Source organism: Elephantulus edwardii, unplaced genomic scaffold (assembly GCF_000299155.1).
Source record: "Elephantulus edwardii isolate Elephantulus edwardi_28Jun2011 unplaced genomic scaffold, EleEdw1.0 scaffold00129, whole genome shotgun sequence".
Taxonomy (NCBI): domain Eukaryota; kingdom Metazoa; phylum Chordata; class Mammalia; order Macroscelidea; family Macroscelididae; genus Elephantulus; species Elephantulus edwardii.
Window position 1 is genome coordinate 3,437,261 of NW_006399879.1, and position 19,175 is coordinate 3,456,435.

Genomic DNA, 19,175 nt, shown 5'->3' on the forward strand with positions numbered 1-19,175 from the left:
TGCATATATCTGCTTGGATGTCAGCTATGGTCTCTTCAGGGTATATTCCCAGTAGTGGAATTGCTGGGTCAAATGGTATCTCTATTTGCAACTTTTTGAGGAAGCGCCATACTGCTTTCCACAGGGGTTGCACCATTTTACACTCCCACCAACAGTGAATCAGGGTTCCAGTTTCTCCACAACCTCGCCAGCTCATGCAGAATTTGGGTTTAGTTGTCCTCTCTGTGTGTAGGATATTGGTCTCCATGCCCCCAAGCCTCTTGAAGTGTCACCCAGCTGTAATACTCAGGGAAGGAGCCTGGTTTATGTCTTCTAAATGCTCTTTTTTCTATAGTTTCAGTAGAGCTTTGGAGGAATGAGTGTTTCGTCTGCATGATTACCAGGAACTACTCTCCCAGTCATTTTGTAATGTTATGTTGTCTTCCTTCCAGTACCCCAGGTCCTGTCACCTGCTTATTGTTGCTGAGAACATGGGATCTTCTCATAATCCTCCTCCTTCTGTGGTAGTTGGCAGAGTTGGCCACTTCTTCTGCCTGCTTGAGATGCAGGGTCTTTGGTCACCCACCTCCAACTCTGCCAACCAACAAGCCCTATTGAAATCCAGTCCTATAGATCTCTGGTTGTAGTAGGGGTAGTCACTGGTGGTGCGCCTAATTCAGGCCCTGGTCTCCACAGTCATTTGTTATTCATCAAGAGCTGCAGAATGACTAAGGATGACAAAAGAAGAATCGATGTCTCAAATTGTGGTGCTGGAGAAGAGTCTTGAACAGACCATGGAGCCAAGAAAACAAATAGGTTTGCCTTGGAGAGGGTGAAACCACGTTTATCCTTGGAGACCAGAGTTTTGAAGCTTTGTCTCATATACTTTGGGAGCGTGGCCAGGAGAGACTGGTCTTGGAGAAGGACATAATGCTTAGAAGGGTGGAGGGAAAACACAGGAGAGGAAGACCCCGGATGAGAGGATTGGTAACAGTGACTGGGACAATGGGGGTTGGTGTGTTGGAATTAGTGAGACCAGCTCAAAAACAGGGCAGCATTCAGAGCTGCTGTATATAGGGTTGCTATGGGTAACAGGCGACTCGACAGCACATAACAACAACAATAACAACCACCACCTCATCTACTCAGGAGTTGTTCAGTACAGGACAAGACTGTGGGACCCAGCACAGGATTTTCAGGCTTGAATGCAGTCCTCGCCCTTGAACTTCATCCTTTCTGGGCTGACCCAGACCCAGCTATGTCGAGATAACCCTGACCTCCTCCCGCTCCAAACTACCTTACTTTTTATTGAGAACCTGCACAGCTGAATACTCACCAACCCAACAGTGTCTACATGTGACACTACAATGCACTGACATTCATTCTTTAAGTTGAATGGCCACTCTTACCCTCTTTTTATTTTGTGTGTGAATCATTCCTCCTCCTTAACATAAACTCATTGCTCCCTAATTTTTCCATCTAATCTTTTAAGTTTGTATTGTCAGTTTAATATATTTTGTTCATCTATGTTTAACCATCTATTAATATAAATAATCCTTATGAACTATCTTTTAACTCTTTATATTCGTATAGATCTTTTTAAAAAGCGTACAATGATTAAGGCAAATAATCTTTAATAATTAGGCTAAAATTGATGTTTGAATTAAAACTTCAGGGGATATTTTAAGGTTTACATATTACCTTGGGGAAATATTTTCAAGGTTTCATCCAACTTTAGTGGACTCAGAGAGTCTGGATTCCATGGAGATTTTGAATTCCGTTCTGTAATTTTCTCCCTTTTGATCAAGATTCAGCTAGATATTGTAGCTCAAAACACTGGAATTTGGTTGGCCTTAAATTAGGGCAAGGCTAGATATTCAGATATTTTTGGGACTTACGTGAAATTAAGTTTTATTAAGTACTTACATTGCTGTACCATCAAAATAAATCCAGATTAGGATGGCTCTTCTACTTCCATTAGGAGCAGCCACATTTTTTACCTGCGTTAGCACTCTGGTTTCTAAAAGAGAGTCATTTCCCCTATAAGATAAAAGACAAATGCAAGTTTGCATTTTTCCTTGGCTTATGTGGAGTCATCTTTGGAATAATTGTCATGGTCTAGGACTTCCAGACCTAGTAGTGTTGACCAGCAGGGCTGAGGAGGCCAGAAAAGATTCTTCTGGGAGGGTGATACTAATTAGCCTGAGGTCTCGTGAGTTAACTTAGAATACTGAATTAACTGCTAAAACATGGAGGCCCGGAGAACTTCTGCTGGAGGAAACATCTGGTCTTTACAAGGTAGCTTGTCCTTGGTACACAGAGTTCCTTGTTGGGAAACGGCCTACGCCCCACTCTGTGCACCTCTTTGCTTGTTTCCTTTTTTGTTAGGATAGACCTCTTCAGAGCGCTGAGGAGCAAAGGACGTCAGATTAGAGACTATGGTGCACCTGATTCAGGGGCTGGTCTTCACAAGTACTTGCTGTGTATCAGAGAGCTGGACAGTGACCAAGGATGACAGAAGAATTGATGCCTTTGATGTGTGGTGATGGATAAGAGAATTGAACATACTGTGGACCACCAAGAGACCTAACAGGTCTGTCCTAAAGAGGGTGAAGCCAAGCTGATCCTTGGAGGCAAGGATTTTGAAGCTTTCCCTCACATACGTGGGGCTTGTTGACAGGAGGGACCAGTGCTTGGAGAATGACATCATATACTGGAGAAGGACATCATGTTTAGAAAGGAGGAGAGACACTGCAGGAGAGGAAGATCCTGGATAACATGGACTGACACAAAAACTGGGGTAATGAGGGTAGGTATGTTGGAGACAGTGAGACTGTCTCAGGATAGAGCAGGGTTCAGTGCTCTTGTGCAGAGGGTCACTATGAGTCACAGTCAACTTGAGGCACATAACAACAACAACAATATGATACAGTCTCTGAGATTTGGTGAGACATTCAAATTACTGAACTCCCAGGAACTACGGGAGGCAGCAAGTTAGAAGTGAGGGTGTGGACTCTTCACCCTTGCGGCTGACATCTGTCCATTTCACATTGGGAAAGATAATGTCCTTCTGAGTATGGTTCTGACCTGACTCCAGGTTGCTATATTGTTGTTAAGTGTAGTGAAGTCAATACTGATACTTAGTGACACAAGATACACAAGAGGAAAAAATCAAGTTCCCAGCCCTGTGTCCTTCCCACTGCTGTGTTTGAGTGCATTGTTCAGTCTCTGTCACCTCATCTCGTGGAAGGCCTGTTTTGTTCACTTTGCCAAGCATAACGGCCTTTGCTAGAAACTGGCCCTTCCTGATAACATGTCCAAAGAATATGAGATGCACCACTCTTTCTCTAAGGGTCACCCTGGTTACACTTCTTCCAAGGCCGATTTATCTGTTCTCTTGACAGCCCCATGATCTGTTCAGTATTCTTCACCAACACTAAAAAAATCAAAGACATTGGTTCTTCTTTGATCTTCCTTATTCATTGTCCAGCTTTCCATGAATATGAGACCACTGAAAATACCATGGCCAATACACAGCATCATGACAGATGGAGAAAGGATTGAAATTGTCAGTCATTTCATCTTGAATGGATCATCAGAGAATATTCTTGGTACTAGGAGATAGGAGATGAGGAGATCTGTTGCGTTGGGCAAGTCTTCTGTCAGGGACCTCTCCAAAATACTTAGGAGCAACAGTGATGTCAGGTTGGAGACTAAGGTGTGCCATTTTCAGACCATGGTGTTTTCAGTCACTTGCACATCTGTCTGAGAGCTGGACAATGAATAAGGATGACAGAAAAAGAACTGATGCCTTTGAGTTGTTATGTAAGAGAAGAGCCTTGGATATCCCATGGACTGCCACAAGAATAGAATGTCTTAGAGAAAGTACAGCCAGAGTACTTCTTCGAGGCAAAGATGAGAAAGCTTTATCACATATACTTTGGCACATTGCTGGGAGAAGCTATTCCTTGGAGACAGACATTGTGCTTGGAAAGGTGGAAGGTCAATGAAAGAGAAGACTCTCAACCAGATGGGATGACACAGTGACTGCAGCGGTGGGCTGAAGTGTGTCAGACCTGATGAGGGTGGTACAGGATGGGACAGCGTGCAGGTCTGTTGTTAATAGGTTAATATGAGTGATACACAACTCAGTGGCACCTTACAACAACAATAGGCCAAGTGCAGACTGCTAACAAGAGTGGAGAAGGTAGATGCAGAGAACTGGGTTAACCTCCACATTCTGGAGATTGGGTTCATACTCATCTTACTAGACAGTGGGAAACATTAGCCACCTGTCTTTGCTGCTCTAAATCATCTTCTCAAAATAGTGGCCAGAAGGGCCCTTTAAAGCTCTCATTGACCAGTTCTAATTTCTCCACTCAAGGGCCTCCTCTTGGCATTTTGGGGAGAAGCAGAAGTACTCACAGCCCATCTCTGATGCATCTCCCACCCGTTTGCCCAGTGCCTGAGTACCGGCCACTCAGACCTCCTCTTGGCTTTCTGTGATCTATTTTCAGACCTTCAACAAAGGCTCTCTAGAATTCTTCAGCTGCCTCTTCACTCCTTCCCATCTCTGCTCCCTCACGCTGCCAGTGAGGTTGACTCAGCCATCTACCTGGAATTGCCCTCCTATGCCTTCCCAACAGCCCATGTTTCCTTCCCAGCTCTTTGCAGAACTTGTTGGGCTTCTTCATAGACTTCTGCAGACCGACGTGCAGAGAGCTGTCTTTGTTGATGTTACATGGAACTTGGCTGAAGTAAGAGATTACTACTTGTGTTTTGAGTCTACAATGTATTCAGTTGTATGAGTCATAGCAGATTTCAGATGTGGTGTTAGATGCCATCAAGATGAGTACAACGCATGGCGAGCTCTGGTGGCCTAGTGGCAGGAAACTGCACTGCAATCCCAGAGGTGCGCAGTTCAAATCCACCAGATGCTCTGCTGAAGGAGGAGGAACAATCGCCTCCTGTACCAGTCAGATCCAATTTGATGGTACACACATAAAATAAATAAATAAAAATTAAAAAAAAAAGATGAGTACAACGCAAAGCGACTCCATGAACAGCAGGATCTGAACTGTTGCAGCCTGTGGCAGCCTCACAATTTCTGACACACTTAAGCCGGTCAGTGTAGCCACTGTGTTAGTTCTGGCTGAAGGTCTTCCTCTCTTTTGCCATACTCACAGCTTTCCACGCGTGCTGGTCTCCTCTAAGGAATAGCCTTTCCTAGCAACACGCCCCAGTAGGTGAGATGCACTTCACTGTCCTGACCTCCAGGAGCGTTCTGTCTGCACCTTCCCACAGGCATATGTTTGGTCCCTAGGTATCCGTGGGTGTTCAGCGTTCTTCTCAAACACCACAACTCAAAGGCATCAATCTTTCTTCTTTATCATTCTCATCGTTATCCATTGCCCAGCTCTCAGCAGCGGAGCAAATGACTGAAAAGACCCTGGCCTGAATCAGGTGCTCCTTAGTCCTCAAACTAACATCATTGCCCTTTTTATAATTTGGAGAAGCCTCTACCTGGAGACATTCCCAGTGCAGTGTGTCTCCTAAATGCTCCAAGTGTATTGACTGTCGATCCGTCTAAGACGAAGTGGCTGACAGTTTGAATCTTTTCTCCCTCTGTTGTGATGTCACCAGTTGTTCCAGTGGTGAGGATTTTTGTTGTCTTGACGTTGAGATGTAGTCCATATAGAAAGCTGTAGTGGTGGATCTTCCGAAGCTGGTGTTTCAAGTCCTCTTCATGTTCAGAAAGCAATGTTACATAATCTGAATAATGATAATCTAAATAATGATAATACATATCCTAAAATATAAATGACATTTTAAAGAATGAGAATTTGTGAATACTTAAGTATGCTCTTTGGAATTCTGTGCTTGGACCAAGAAACATTTAAACAGGAAAAAAAGGCAGTATGTAAGAGCAAGAGCCTGTGGTGATGAAGGAAGACGTTCAAGCTACTCTGAAAGAATTGGCAAAACACAAGGTCCCAGGAATTGACAGCATCCCAAGTGACATATTTTGACGAATAGATGTTGCTCTGGATGCGCTAAGTTGTGCCAAGAAATCTGGAGGACAACCACCTGCTCAACTGACTGGATGAGATTCATATTTGTTCCCATTCCAAAGAAAGGTGAAATTATCTAACAAAATAACATTACATGCAAGCAAGATTCTGCTGAAAATTATCCAAAAATGACTGGAACAGCACATCAACAGAGGAACTGCCAGATGTTCAGGCTGGGTTTAAAAGAGCCCATGGTACTAGGGATATTCTAGCAAATGCTACATGGATCTTGGCTGAAAGCAGAGAGTAGCAGAGGAATAATATCTATCTGTGTTTCATTGACTATGCAAAGGTGTTTGAGTGTGTAAATTACAACAAACTGTGGCTGACTCTGAGAAGAATGGGGATCCCAGAAGACTGGACCAGGAGGCAGTCGTTGGAACAAAGCAAGGAAACACTGCATAGTTCAAAATCGGGAAGGGCGTATGTCAGGGATATATTCTATCTCCATACCTTTTCAACCTGTATGCAGAACAGATCATCCGAGAGGCTGGGCCGTATGAGGAGGAATGTGACATCAGGATTGGAGGGAGACTCATCAACAATGTGCGCTACACAGATTACACAATCCTGCTTGCTGAAACTGAGGAGGACCTGAAGCGCTTGCTGCAGAAGATCAAGGACTGAAGCCTTAAATATGGATTGAAGCTCAACATCAAGAAAACAAAGAATCTCACCACTGGACCAATTGGCAGCATCATGATAAATGGTAAAGAGATTGAGACTATTAAGAGCTTTAGTTTACTTGGCTCCACGGTCAACAGAACTTGGTACCAGCAGCCAGGAAATAAAAAAGACAAACTGCATTGGGAAATTCAGCTGTCAGGGACCTCTCCAGAGTACTGAAGAGCAGCGATATCAGTCTGGAGACTAAGGTGCACCTGATCCAGGCCATAGTCTTCACAATTGCATGCTGTGCATCAGAGAGCTGGCCAATGACTAGGGAGGAGAGAGAATTGATGCCTTTGAGCTCTGATGCTGGAAAATAGTGTTGAATAGATCATGAACTGCCAGGAAAACAAACAGGTTAATTTTGGAGAGGGTTAAATAAACCAGGATTCTTCTTAGAGGCAAGGATTCTGAAGCTTCATCTGACATACTTTGGACTTGTTGCAAGGAAAGACCAGTCTTTGGAGAGGGACATCATACTTGGGAAAATGGAGGGACAGAGAAAGAAAGGAAGACAATTAAAGAGATTGATTGATTCAGTGACTGGGGTAATGGGAATAGGTGTGTCAGAGACAGCAAAGTTGGCACAAGACAGAGCAAGTTTCAGGACTGTTGTACATAGCGTCAGTATGGGTTGCAAATGATTCAGTGGCACACAACAACAACAACTAGGTTTAAAGGTTTACTAGGTTTAGGGAACTCTGGTGGCCTAATGGCAGTCTCGAGATTGTCACTCAAATCCACAAGATTTGAGGCCACCAGCTGCTCTGTGGGACAAGGGTGCACAGTCTCCTCCCATGTGATGACCTGGGTCGGTTCCAGCTCTGTGTACACAGTAACAGTGACTAGGTTTAAAATCATGAAAGGTGCGTGTCAGAGCTGTATCCTTTTGCCATCCCCATTCTGTGCCTGTGCTGAACAAATTATTCAAGAATTGGACTGTATGAAGAAGATCGTGGCATCAGGGTTGGAGGAAGATTCCTCAAATACTGACAGCATGCAGATGGCACAGTCTTGTTTGCCCCTGGTAAGGAGGGCTTGGAGCCTCTGAAGAAGATCCAAGACCATAGCCTCAGTATGAATTACGCTACAACATAAAACAGAAACCCTTATGACTGGAGGAAGAAGCAGTCTCATGATAAATGGAGAGAAGATTGACGTTGCCAAGGATTTACTTGAATACACAGTCCAGGAAGCAGGAAGCCAGGAAATCCGATGTTGCATTGCAGTAGACGTATCTGCTGCTGGGACCTCTTGGAAGTGTTAGGAAGGATGACACTACAGGCCAGTTGTACCTGACTCAAGATACGGTGCTCTCAGGTGCTTCATAGCCATGTAAAAGGACTGAATACGGGAGACGGGGAATCGATGCTTTTGAATCTTGGTGTTCACAGTAACTGTTGAATCTCTCTTGCATTACCTCCAGAACAAATCGAAAGAAATTGGAGGAAATGCAACCAAGGTGCTCCTTGGAAGCAGAGAGAGAGAGAGAGACTTCATCTCACAGGCCTGGGGCATGTTGTCAGGAAGGGCTGCCCCCCAGAAAAGGACCTTATGCTTGTCAAAGCGAAGAGTCAGGGAAGGAGAAGAAAATCCTGAACGAGGCGCATTGACTCCGTGACTACAAGTAAGGCGAGAACGCAGTGGTGGTTGTGAGGATGGCCTTGAGTCGGGCAGGATTTTGTCATCTTATATTTAGGGTTGTTTTAGGTGGGAGCCTACTGGCCAGCAACTAACAACAGAAAAATCCAGCCTAAGACAATACTTTCCCTGGACTGGGCTTTGCGTATCCTGTAACAGATGCAAATGCCAGAAACACCATTAAAAGATTGGAATCAAATATACTGTACCAAGTTGGGTAATTCAATGACATTTCTTCAGGCCAGGGAACATTTTACAGCCCATGGGGTACAGAAGTGAGCCAAGACACATCAAATTAAATGGACTTGGCCAGGTTTCGTGTCACTCTTGGTGCAATACTTCAGTAGAGATTTGGAAAGGGCAGTTGAAACATTTGGTCTCCAAGGTGGTTCTAGAGGATTGAAGACTTGGCTCACACACCTTCATGTGCGTGCTCACGCTCGGTGTGATGGGGACAGAAGGGGAATCCTGTGTTTCTTGCAGGCAGATTCTCACCACTGGGCCACCAGGCGGCATCATGAAGCTGGACACTAGGGATGATAGAGAACTGATGCCTTTGAGCTGTGGCGCTGGAGAAGAATATTGAATGGACTGCCAGGAGAACAAACAGGTTCATCCCAGAGAGGATGAGACCAGGCTACTGCTTGGAGGCAAGGATTCTGAAGCTTCATCTGACATACTTTGGACATGCTACATACAGGTTGAAAAGGTATTGAGACTGGACACATCCCTAACATACACCTTCCCAATTTCGGACCAGGCAGTGTTTCCTTGCTCTGTTCTGACGACTGCCTCTTGGTCCAAGTATAGGTTTAGCATAAGTACAGTCAAGTATTCTGGGATTCCCATTCTTCTCAGAGTCAGCCACAGTTTGTTGAGATCCACACAGTCAACACCTTTGCATAGTCAATGAAATGCAGACAGATATTCCTCTGGTAATCCCTGCTTTCAGCCTAGATCTGTTTCACATTAGCTATAATATTCCTAGTACCATAGCCTCTTCTAAACCCAGCCTGCACTTCAGGCTGTTCTCTGTTGATGTGCTATTGTATTCATGATAGGTGAAGAAAAGATTGAAACTCTCATCATCTTAATCTTACTTGGATCCACAATTAACACCCTTGTTACCAGCAGTCAGGAAATTAGATGTCTTGCACTGGTAAAGTCTGCAGTTAGGGATTTTTTCAAATTATCAAGGAGCAATGATGTCATTTTAGGGACTAAGGTGCATCTGATTCAGGCTGTAGTCTTTCCGATCACTTGCTCTGCATCTGAGAGCTGGACAGTGAATGATGATGACCGACGAATTGATGCCTTTGAGAGGGTGAAGCCAGAGTGCTCTTTGGAGGCAAAGATAATAAACCTTTGCCTCACATACTTTGGGCATGTTGCTAGGAGGGGCTGTTCCGTGTTCATGCTTGGGAAGGCAGAGGGTTGACGAAAAAGATGAAGACCTCTGACCGGGTGGATTGACAGTGACTGCCACAATGGGCCCTAGCGTGTCAGGAAGCGTGAGGATGGCACAGGATAGAGCAGGGTTCAGTGCGTAAGGTCACTGTGGGTCGTACTTTAGTTGACAGCACCTAACAACAGCAGTTGTTGATCTCACGTCCTCACAACAGGGACAGTCTAACACCCTGCAGATACTTTAGAATTACCACACTGGACTTTTCTCTGCTGGATTTAGTCATTTACTATGACCACACAGACCGTATTGTCCTGGGGTTCTCGTGCATTGGCCCCGATTCGCAGTGACCTGATGGACAACAGGACAGAGTGCCGCTTGATCTGTGTAATCCTTCCTACAGTCTCCATTCCCAAGTCCGTTCATTGTCACGGTCACTGTGTCCATCCATAGAGTTGAAGGTCATTCTTTTTTCTCACTGACCATTTACTTTTCTACGCAGTGTCCTTCCCCCGGGACTGCACCCCTGACAACATACCCAGAGTATATGAGGCAAAAGTTTTACTGTCCTCACTTCCAAGGAGTCTTTTGGATGTATTTCTTCCAAGACAGATTTGTCTGTCGTTTGCAGGTCAGGGACCATACTCTGTGACGTGACATGGTTTGTGAGGGAAGCAGGAGGTTGTAAAGTTGGAAGCACACAGGTGAGATCTCACAATGTCCCCTTGACTGAGGAGGACACACCGGCCCTTCTCTGGTGTGGGCCAGCTGTCCACGCCCACCCTGGGGTGCGGGCCCCTTCTCAGACCTGAAGAACAGTGATCACATCACTGCTGTGAGAACTGCTCCGTCCCTTTGCTGGATGACACTGGCCTGTCCCCTTCTTGGGATGAAGGTGACTCTGTTAATTTACCTGACAGCTGACATTTGGGCCAGCAGGTACTGCCTCCATCCTTGGGCAAAGGGCAGAGTCCCTTTCCTGTTACAGAACCAGAGATGTAGGGCACTTCTAATGACCTCCGCTCTAACTACTGTTACATGTTGCTGTTACGTGCCGTGGAGTCGTTTGCGACTCATAGCGACCCCATGTACAACAGCCCTAAACCCTGCTCTATCCTGTGCCAATCGCGTTGCCTCTGACACACCCATCCCGATTACCCCAGTCACCGAATCAATCCACCTCATAGAGGGTCTTCCCCTCCTGCGCTGTCCCTCCACCCTCCCAAGCATGATGTCCCTCTCCAAGGACCCGTCCCTCCTGGCTACATGTCCAAAGTATGTCAGACGAAGCCCCAGAATCCTTGCCTCCAAGGGATAGCTTGGTTTAACCCTCTACAGGATTAATCTGTTTGTTTTCTTGGAAGTCCATGGAACATTCAATACTCTTCTCCAGCACCACAGCTCAAAGGCATCAATTCTCCTTCAGTTCTCCCTAGTCATTGTCCAACTCTCTGATGATGCATAACAAGTGATTGCATAGCAGTCTCTAAAAATTTAGAACCAAGATAAACGGCCGTGTAAAGGATGCTCCTTTTGTTTTTTTGCTTTTGTTTTGTTACGGCTCACAGAGAGATTTCAAGAAAGTGACTGAGAGGTGGCCTTAGTGGTTGTGTGTGTGCTGGGATGTTCTGCCTCTGTGTTTCTTCTGTCACCACCCCTGTCTCTCGTTGACTTGTGAGAGTCAAAAATCTGTGACACATCCGGCACAGAGGCAGTCAGACCCGAGTGATTATCTGTGATGTGTTGAGGACAAGGACGGTGAACTGTGTTCAGGCTACACGCCCTCCAGGCTCTCTGCTGGGGAGAGGTGGGCGGCGGTGAGTTCTCAGAGCCCTGGAGACCCCTGCCCACCCCACAGCACTGCTGCTCAGAGGGCTGAACTTGACAAATGCCATGTCCAAACCCAGCCAGCTAAAAAACCTGAGAACTACGACTCGGTCCTCAGTCCTGAGCTGAGCGTGGTCTGGAGTGTCCCTCCATGGTGAATGACCAGGGGACATTCCTTTATTGCTCCAATGAAAGTATGGGCCGCACACATCAGGCCCACCTCTCCTCTGTGCCCTCCCAGGGGTGGGAAGTGTAGCATGTCACCCCTCGTGTGGTGCAGACCTCGGCTAGCAGACTCCAGTGCTCAGCTCCTCCTGGATTTGACAGGAGAAATGCCTCAGCTCACAGCGTTCCTGTGCTGTCCACCCCCTGCTCCGTCAGCCCCCTCACCCTCTCTGATCTTGAAGACCCTTAGATGAGGTTGTTTCCCTCAGCACATTACTCCCAGGGCCTGGGTCCACAGGTTGTCATGGTCCCAGACCTTCCTGAGGTCTGCGTTAAACACGCCATCTGCCTTCAAGGCTGTCTCCAGGTGCCAGGTCCCCACCAGTGTGCCAGATGAAAACCCCACCCACAGTACCAACCGTGACATTTCGCCTGATGAAGTAGTGACACAGAAACGTTGCTGGTAATAGGAAGCACTGTCTAATTGTCGGTGGACATGACAACATCAGCCCCACTCCTTGTTTAGACAGACTAGTAAGCTTCAGAGGGGAAAGTGCCACGGTTAGTTCCAAAGCTCTGAACGGCTCCAGGAGAGAAGGAACAGGGCGTAATCAGAGCCCTCTGGACGTCACAGGCCTGTGCTCCCACAGCCATGTCCCTCCTGGGCTGCTGGAGGGAAGGATGGTTCAGCCGCGGCTCCCGGCGAGGGGAGGGCGGCTGGCAGCGCGGCGACTGGCACCTCTCAGGGGTCCTGGGAGCAGGCGTCTGAGACGTGAGTTCTCAGCATTCTCTGAGGGTGTGAGCTCTCCAGAAAGGCTCCTCCCAGGAGCACAGTCTTCACAGGCTGCCCACCTTTCCCCTCATCTGACTAAAGCAAGTCTCCAAAACAAAAGCCCACACGCACAGCTCCAGCCCCTGGACCATTCCCCAGCAGGGATTCCATCCCAGGGCACAGGGCTCAGATCACGGGTCCCGAGGCTTCAGCTCACTGATGCACACAAGCTGTATTCCACCCCCTTCCAGTGCGGAGAGGTGTTCCGCTGGGGGCTGCAGGAACCTTTGTCTTCACAGATAGCCGCCCAGGCCTCACGGGAGACCGCCTTCCCTCAGCACACGTGCTCTCTGTTCTTGTTTCCCGGCTACTGGGAGGTTGAAGGAAGCTGAAGGTGGTCTGGGCTCAGGGGTCCTGCTGGCGGCCAGGGCTTCCGTGGACAATCCTTGAGATGATTCTCATGGCAAAGGGCCAGTGGAAGGTTGAAGGTGGGCTGCGGTCTAGAATGCTCACTGAGGTTATCTGGTGGTAGTGGCCAGTGGAGGGTTGAAGTGACCTTGGATGGGGCTCTGAAGTGTCCAGGGTCTAGTGTCCCCTAAAAGTACCTGTGTAGTAAATAGTGGGCTGGTCGAAGGACTGGGCTGCAATGAGGGGTGGTCCTTGGAGAGGAGTGGACCATGTGTACTACTTTGCTGGCATCTAGGACCAACCAGTGAGGGGCAGAAGACAGTGCAGACAGGTGGGGGGGGGGTCCAGGTGACGGTGAATTCAGGCTCATTGATTCTGGGGGCGAGTGGAGGGTAAGAGATGCAGGGCCAGGCTGGGTTCGAGGTCCACAGGCTGTGGAATCCAGGGGTGACGAGTGTGGATTCGCCAATCTGAGTGGGCTAGGGAGGGGTCAGAAATGATGAGTGACACCAGTGGTCTGCAGTCTAGAAGACAGGCGGGGGTCCATGGGACAGCACGTACGGATTCCTTGGCTCCAGGAGGTGAGGGGAGGACAGGAGACGGCGGGCCAGTCTGCGGACAGGTGGGCCTCCATTCGATGATGATGACTGCAGTTGCATGGACTTCCTCGACTCCAAAGGGGTGAAAGGTGGCGGCAGGTTTTTGCTCAGGGGTCCAGGGTAGGGTGGTTGGCTGAAGTGAGGTTCCCTTGCAGAGAGCAGAGGAACGAAGAACAGGAGTGCCAGCACCTTGGACACCATCTCTCCTGGTCCGGCCTCTCTGCGACACCAATGCCCTGCCGACCGGCCAGCTCTGCCTCCTAGTACCTGGGCCTGCGGGTCACAATGGAGTGCTCTGATGTCACCAGACGTCTGTTCCGAGAGGCCGTCCTTCACACTGCCCTGCCCGGGTTCTGACCGCACCTGTGCCAGCCCGTCTCTCCCTCCAGCCCCCACCTGAGTCCCACAGCATCCAGAGAACCAGGTCTGTCCCCTTCGCTCATGGCCCCACAGCCTCCCCCAGTACTCCTCAAATGTGCCCTCCGTTATCGCCAACCATGCTGTCCCTCCCGCCAGGAACCTCCGGAGCCCAGAAACGGCCCAGCACCAGCGTTTGTGGGGGGACATAGTCTTTATTCATTACTCATGTGCACGGAGATTGTTATGATTGGAATACTGGGGAGGGGGCTGGTTTCTGAACCTGCCCTCACACTTTACGTGCGTGACTCAGGCTTGGCTGTGGACAGCAGGGCCTGGCTGGCAGCCCCTCAGAAGATCGGGTGGTGTGGGGTCCCCTCCGTGGCCCGGCTCCCAGGGCTCCCATCTACACTGGCTGCGTAAGTGGTCAGATGTGAGGTATGTCATCCTGATGCTCGCCCCAGACTCCAGGGCGTGGTGTCGGCGCCTGGCACCGAAGACAGTCTCTGCCCCGCCAATAAGTTATAAAGAGACATCATCGTTTCGAGGCGGGGAAGCCTGGGGACGTGAGGTGCCCTGCTAGAATGACAGACCCTAAGCGTGGACAGAGGTGGGGACGGATGGACTGCCTGGAAGGAAGGAGCTGTCCAGGACGGCCGCTCCCTGCCACTAGAGGGCACAGCGGTCACTTCTGTGTGGAGGACAGGCCCCGCCTGGGCCCTCGGTGGACAAGGTCTACCAGGGCGCGGAAATGTGCCAGGGCCATCACATCGTGAGCTCGCCCAGACCCCTCTCGAATCCTGATCGGACCCATACGAGACACTCCACTGGCCTGTCCCCCTCGCCCGGGGGGCCCTGACTGTCCCAAGGTGCATCCTAGACACAGTTGTCAGGGGTGCAGTGAACCTCCTCTTCCAGCTCAGGACAGGGCGTCCCATCGTTGGCGGGCTGCACACGAACATAGCGGGTCCTGCTCTTAGTACCCAGCTTCCCACAGTGTCCTGCGCACATCCCCCAGGAGGACCACAGGGACACCTCGCAGTCCAGCGGCGTCTCAGGAGCTGGACAGAGGACAGAGCACGGACAAGGGTGTGAATAGAGGTGCTTAACAGAGGTGGGGGGCGCTCAGGTGGCCTATTGGTAAGGAGCTGCAGTTCTGTGCCTCCTTGGAGAGCAAGCCACAGGTGGATGGGACCAAACCAGCCTTCTGGAACACACCTGAGGTGCCTTCGGTGTGGCATTGAGACCCTGAGGTGGTCACATGTCTTGGGCAGCAGCAGCACCTGCCCCTAGCAGACCACACCGTGCTGTCCACCTCCAGCTGGAAAATGGACATTGTAGCTCTGACAGTGGCTTCCCCCTGCACTCGTCTGACCCCAGCTACCGTCTCCCCTGGTGCCCTCTACTAGGAAGATGGACAGGGCAGCTTTGACAACAGTCCCCCCTGTGCCCGTTTGTCCCCCAGCTGCCATGTCCCCTGGTGCCCTCCACCTGGAGTGTGGACAGGGCAGCTCTGACAGTGGTCCCACCCCCCGCGCCCGTCTGTCCCCCAGCTGCTGTGTCCCTGAACGGCTTGTTCATGTCACCTTCCCCTCTGTGGGGCTCACATGTGTTCAGTGCAGATGTTCATTTTGGTTTCCTGTTTCCCGTCTAGTTCCACGTCTTTTCAAGCATAACCAGTGAGCGTCTGCGGTCATTCGGCCACCTCGTCCTCTTCATTCCCAGGCCTCTGGGCTCTCCCCATGCCGCACCGGCCCCCGAACCCTGAGCAGAGCATTTTAGTGCTGCTTTGTGGTACCCAGAGAGGGTGGCAGATCTGTTACTAAGGAAACCAAGCTGCCGACCCAGTGGGCTCCAGCTGATGGCAGGACCAGAGGCGGCCTCTGCTGGTGGGTGGCATCGTGCCTTTTGTCAGTAGGGCTGCTAACCGAAAGGTCACAAGTTCAAGTCCGTCAGCCACTGCTTGGGGAAAAGCTGGGCCATCTCCTGCTTGGCGGTGGAGCCTCGGAAGCCAGCAGGGTTCGAGCCAGCTGGACCCCTGTGGGCTCGGTTCTCTTCTTTATAAGTGTTTCTGGAGGTGCCTCACGCACTGCTGGGCCTGACCCGTGGGCCTGATGCCCTCTCTTACGCACGGTCCGTGAATCGCACTGCATTTCTGTGGCCAGGCTAGGAGCTGCAGGGGGCTTTGGCCTGTAGCTCTGGCTTCTGGCTGGTGTCTGAGCAGAGTGCACGGTCCTGGGACCCACCTCCCCTCTCAGCTCTCACCACCTTCTGGGGTGCCTCACAGGGGAGCCCACCCGAGCCCAGGAGCCCCAGCAGAGCCCTGGCATGGTGCTCTGAGCATTGCAGAGACAGCAGGAGGGGGGTGCCGGGGGTCCATGCTCCTCTGTGTGGGTGGAGGCAGGTCCTGCACAGAGATACCCGTGGCTCTGATGCCCATGGCCTGTGCACCTAGTTAGACAGCGTCCTTTCTCGGACCCTTCAGGCGGGCAGACACGCGGCAGCTCCTGGCCTCCAGCGGAGGGTTCACAGGGCTGTCACCTGTGACCAGCTTGGCCCTGAGGCACACACGTTCCTTCTGGTCTGCCCTCAGCATCCAGACGGGGTTGTGCTGTGTGATGTCAGGGGCTATAGTGTGCAGCCCTCACTCCCACGCAGCGAGCTCAGCGTGCCTGGTACCTGCCCACCATTCTGGGAGGGCCTCGCCGGGGGTGACATTGCTTCTAGCCTCAGTGGCTCTGAGTTCCAGGCCAGCGGGAGAGGCCCCAGTCGCTGGAGGCAGCTCTTTCTGACTTCCCACGAGCGCAGCCCGAACCCAGAATCTGGAGGCGGTTCTGTCCACGAAGGGCTCCTGCAGCTCCGCTTCTGTCCTTTTCAGCAAGGACACAGACCCCATGTGGGCGTCTCTCTGAGGGGACCCCAACTCTCCACTCGGAGGCCAGAATCACAAGAAGTGCCTCTCCCACAGGCCCTGTCTGTGGCAGTTAAACCTCAGAGCCTGGATCGAGCTAACAGTACACATTTTAGAATTACATGAAGGATGGCTGTGAATCTGTGACTATGTCAGTGGACGCTGTGAATCTCAATTTTGATTTGTTGAACAAGATTCAGGCTCATTTAACCCGGAATGCAGACAGTCCTGTGGGGGCTAGAGGGGAGGTCGCCTGTCAGGTGAGCGCCAGTGGGACACCACCTGGTCAGGCCACCTGAAGTTACCCGCCTCACACTCTGTGGACATGCCTGCTGTGGACGGCTCACACCGGGAAGAACCCCCAGGAGCCCACGGATGGCCCTGCCCATGGCCCTGCCTGGTGCTCCTGGAGGGCCCTGCCTCCTCTCCCTCACAGGGTCTGATTACCCAGACCGAGGGTCGTAGAGCTCTGGCCTGGTGGTAAAGAGCTGTGCTGCCGGCCCAAAGGCATGCAGTCAAACCCACCAGCTGCTCCGCTGGAGAAAACTGGATATCTCCTGTGCGCTGACTGCTCCTGAAAACCCGCGAGAGAGTCAGTGGTTCCGACTTGACGCACACATCCGCCCAGCAAGGGGGTAATGGTTGTTGGGTCCTGTCCAGTTAACTCCCCCAGACTCACAGCACTCCATGGGACTGGAGGTCTGACCGTGGGCTTTTCCAGGCTGTTGTCGGGTGGGAGCACGAGCCACAGGGTGAGTTTGAACCGTCAGCCTTCCAGTTTGCAGCGGAGCACTTAACCATGGCACCTTCAGGACCCCTGGATAGGAGAGTGGCTTGCCCCAAGTCCACGGACTTGAAAGTTGCGTGCGCTGACTTCCTGCCCGGCCTCCCAAGGTTGCACTTGGATGTTCACCTTGGAGCCACCTTGCTGCATCGTTGCTCTTTGATGGTCATGGTGGTGCTTGTGAGGGTCGCTTTGGGGTGAGGGAGGGGCCTTGGGGGGGCCAGGGTGTGGGCACCAGTTCCCCAAGAAGCAGCTCCACTCTGCGTCCTGGCCCTGGCATCACCAGGACTCAGAGTCCAAGCTGCAGCGGGTGTGAGGAAGACTCTGGGGTCTCAGGACCCCTTGATGGGGCCTGCCAGCGCTCTGGTGCCATGCCAGCCTGCTCCCCAGGATGACACTGCCTGCTGCTGCACCCTTACCTGGGAGGGCGTCCAGGATCTCATTGCCGCGGCCGCCCAGGTCGGGAGTGGGCGGCACGAAGGCCCTGGGGCTGTGCCGGCGCCGCACCAGCGTGACTCTGGCGATGGGCGGCAGGGACTTGAGCCTCGGGTAGTAGAAGGAGTTGGCAGGGTGGCTCGGGGAGGAAGATGTTATCTGGTGGGAAGGAGGGGGAGAGTGAGCACAGGGACCCCAGGGCCTGCTGTGAGGGTCCGTGGGGCTCCTGGGTGCAGGTACCATGTGACCGGGTCCACAGGCCAGGAGACTCCCAACGGGGAGCCTCTTCATGATCCTGGGCCAGGGTGGCACAGTCTGTGACCCGAGCACGCCCTCCAGATCCACCAAGGTCCTTGGGCCCCCCTGATATGGGCACCTGGGCAAGTGAGCTCAGAGAAGGGGCTGTGGGGGGCCTCGCATGCTGGGCTTTCATCTGCTCTTCTCAGCAGTCCCACGGGGGCTTCTTGGATCCCAGGGTCCAGTCAGACAGCCAAGGGGCAAGAAACCAGGCTTGCTGGTCTGATGGACGCTGGTGAACCCCTCCCTCAAGGCTGTGACCTTCCCATAGAGTCAGTCTCAGAACTGAACATGGCCCATGGCTGAACTCCCAGCCAACAACGGGCAGGCCCGTGAGACACCAGTGCTGGAGAGAGCAGACCTTCCAGCCGCACCCGAAGGTCAAAGCAGCGTTCACTGTCACGGTCACGGTCATGCAGGGACCAAGCGCAGGAGGCAGACGGGCAGGGAAAAAGGGTGAAGGCGGACGGGGTGGCGGGCACGGTCCTAGTTCCCCAATCCTCATCCCACCCGGAGAGTGCGCCCCGCTTACCTCAGTCACCGGGCCCTGAGGGATGGTGGCAAAGTTGGGGGAGGAGAAGGTGAAGCCACTGTCCGTGCCAGCGTCATAGGGGAACAGATCCACGGAGATGTGGTCCTTCCAGTGGCCGCCCTCACAGAGGTCCAGACTGTCGACACCCACAAACCAGTCGGGGCTGGGCACGATGCGTACCACAAAGGAGACCTGCGGGGGTCAGAATGGCAACACGCTGACCTCCCCACCCCCCGTGACACTGCCCCTCCACACACGCCACGGAACTGCCCTTCTGCACCACGGCGCTGCCCCTCCACACACGCCACGGAACTGCCCTTCTG

The 19,175-nt window shown here is 51.4% G+C and overlaps 2 protein-coding genes across 2 annotated transcripts in view; both read right to left on the minus strand.

Annotated features, from left to right (window-relative positions):
- The window catches only part of RNF212 (ring finger protein 212), a 142,134-nt gene extending 128,397 nt beyond the window's left edge, over positions 1–13,737 (minus strand). The window contains exons 1-2 of the mRNA XM_006893646.1: positions 13,499–13,737; positions 12,390–12,508 (exon numbers count right to left, since the gene is read on the minus strand). Coding sequence (XP_006893708.1) covers positions 12,390–12,508; positions 13,499–13,737 — 358 coding nt within the window. The remainder of the gene's footprint in view (positions 1–12,389; positions 12,509–13,498) is intronic.
- A 1,032-nt stretch (positions 13,738–14,769) lies between these two features.
- LOC102870582 (spondin-2-like) overlaps positions 14,770–19,175 on the minus strand; it is an 8,213-nt gene continuing 3,807 nt past the window's right edge. Inside the window, exons 4-6 of the mRNA XM_006893647.1 lie at positions 18,853–19,044; positions 18,008–18,182; positions 14,770–14,954 (exon numbers count right to left, since the gene is read on the minus strand). Coding sequence (XP_006893709.1) covers positions 14,770–14,954; positions 18,008–18,182; positions 18,853–19,044 — 552 coding nt within the window. The remainder of the gene's footprint in view (positions 14,955–18,007; positions 18,183–18,852; positions 19,045–19,175) is intronic.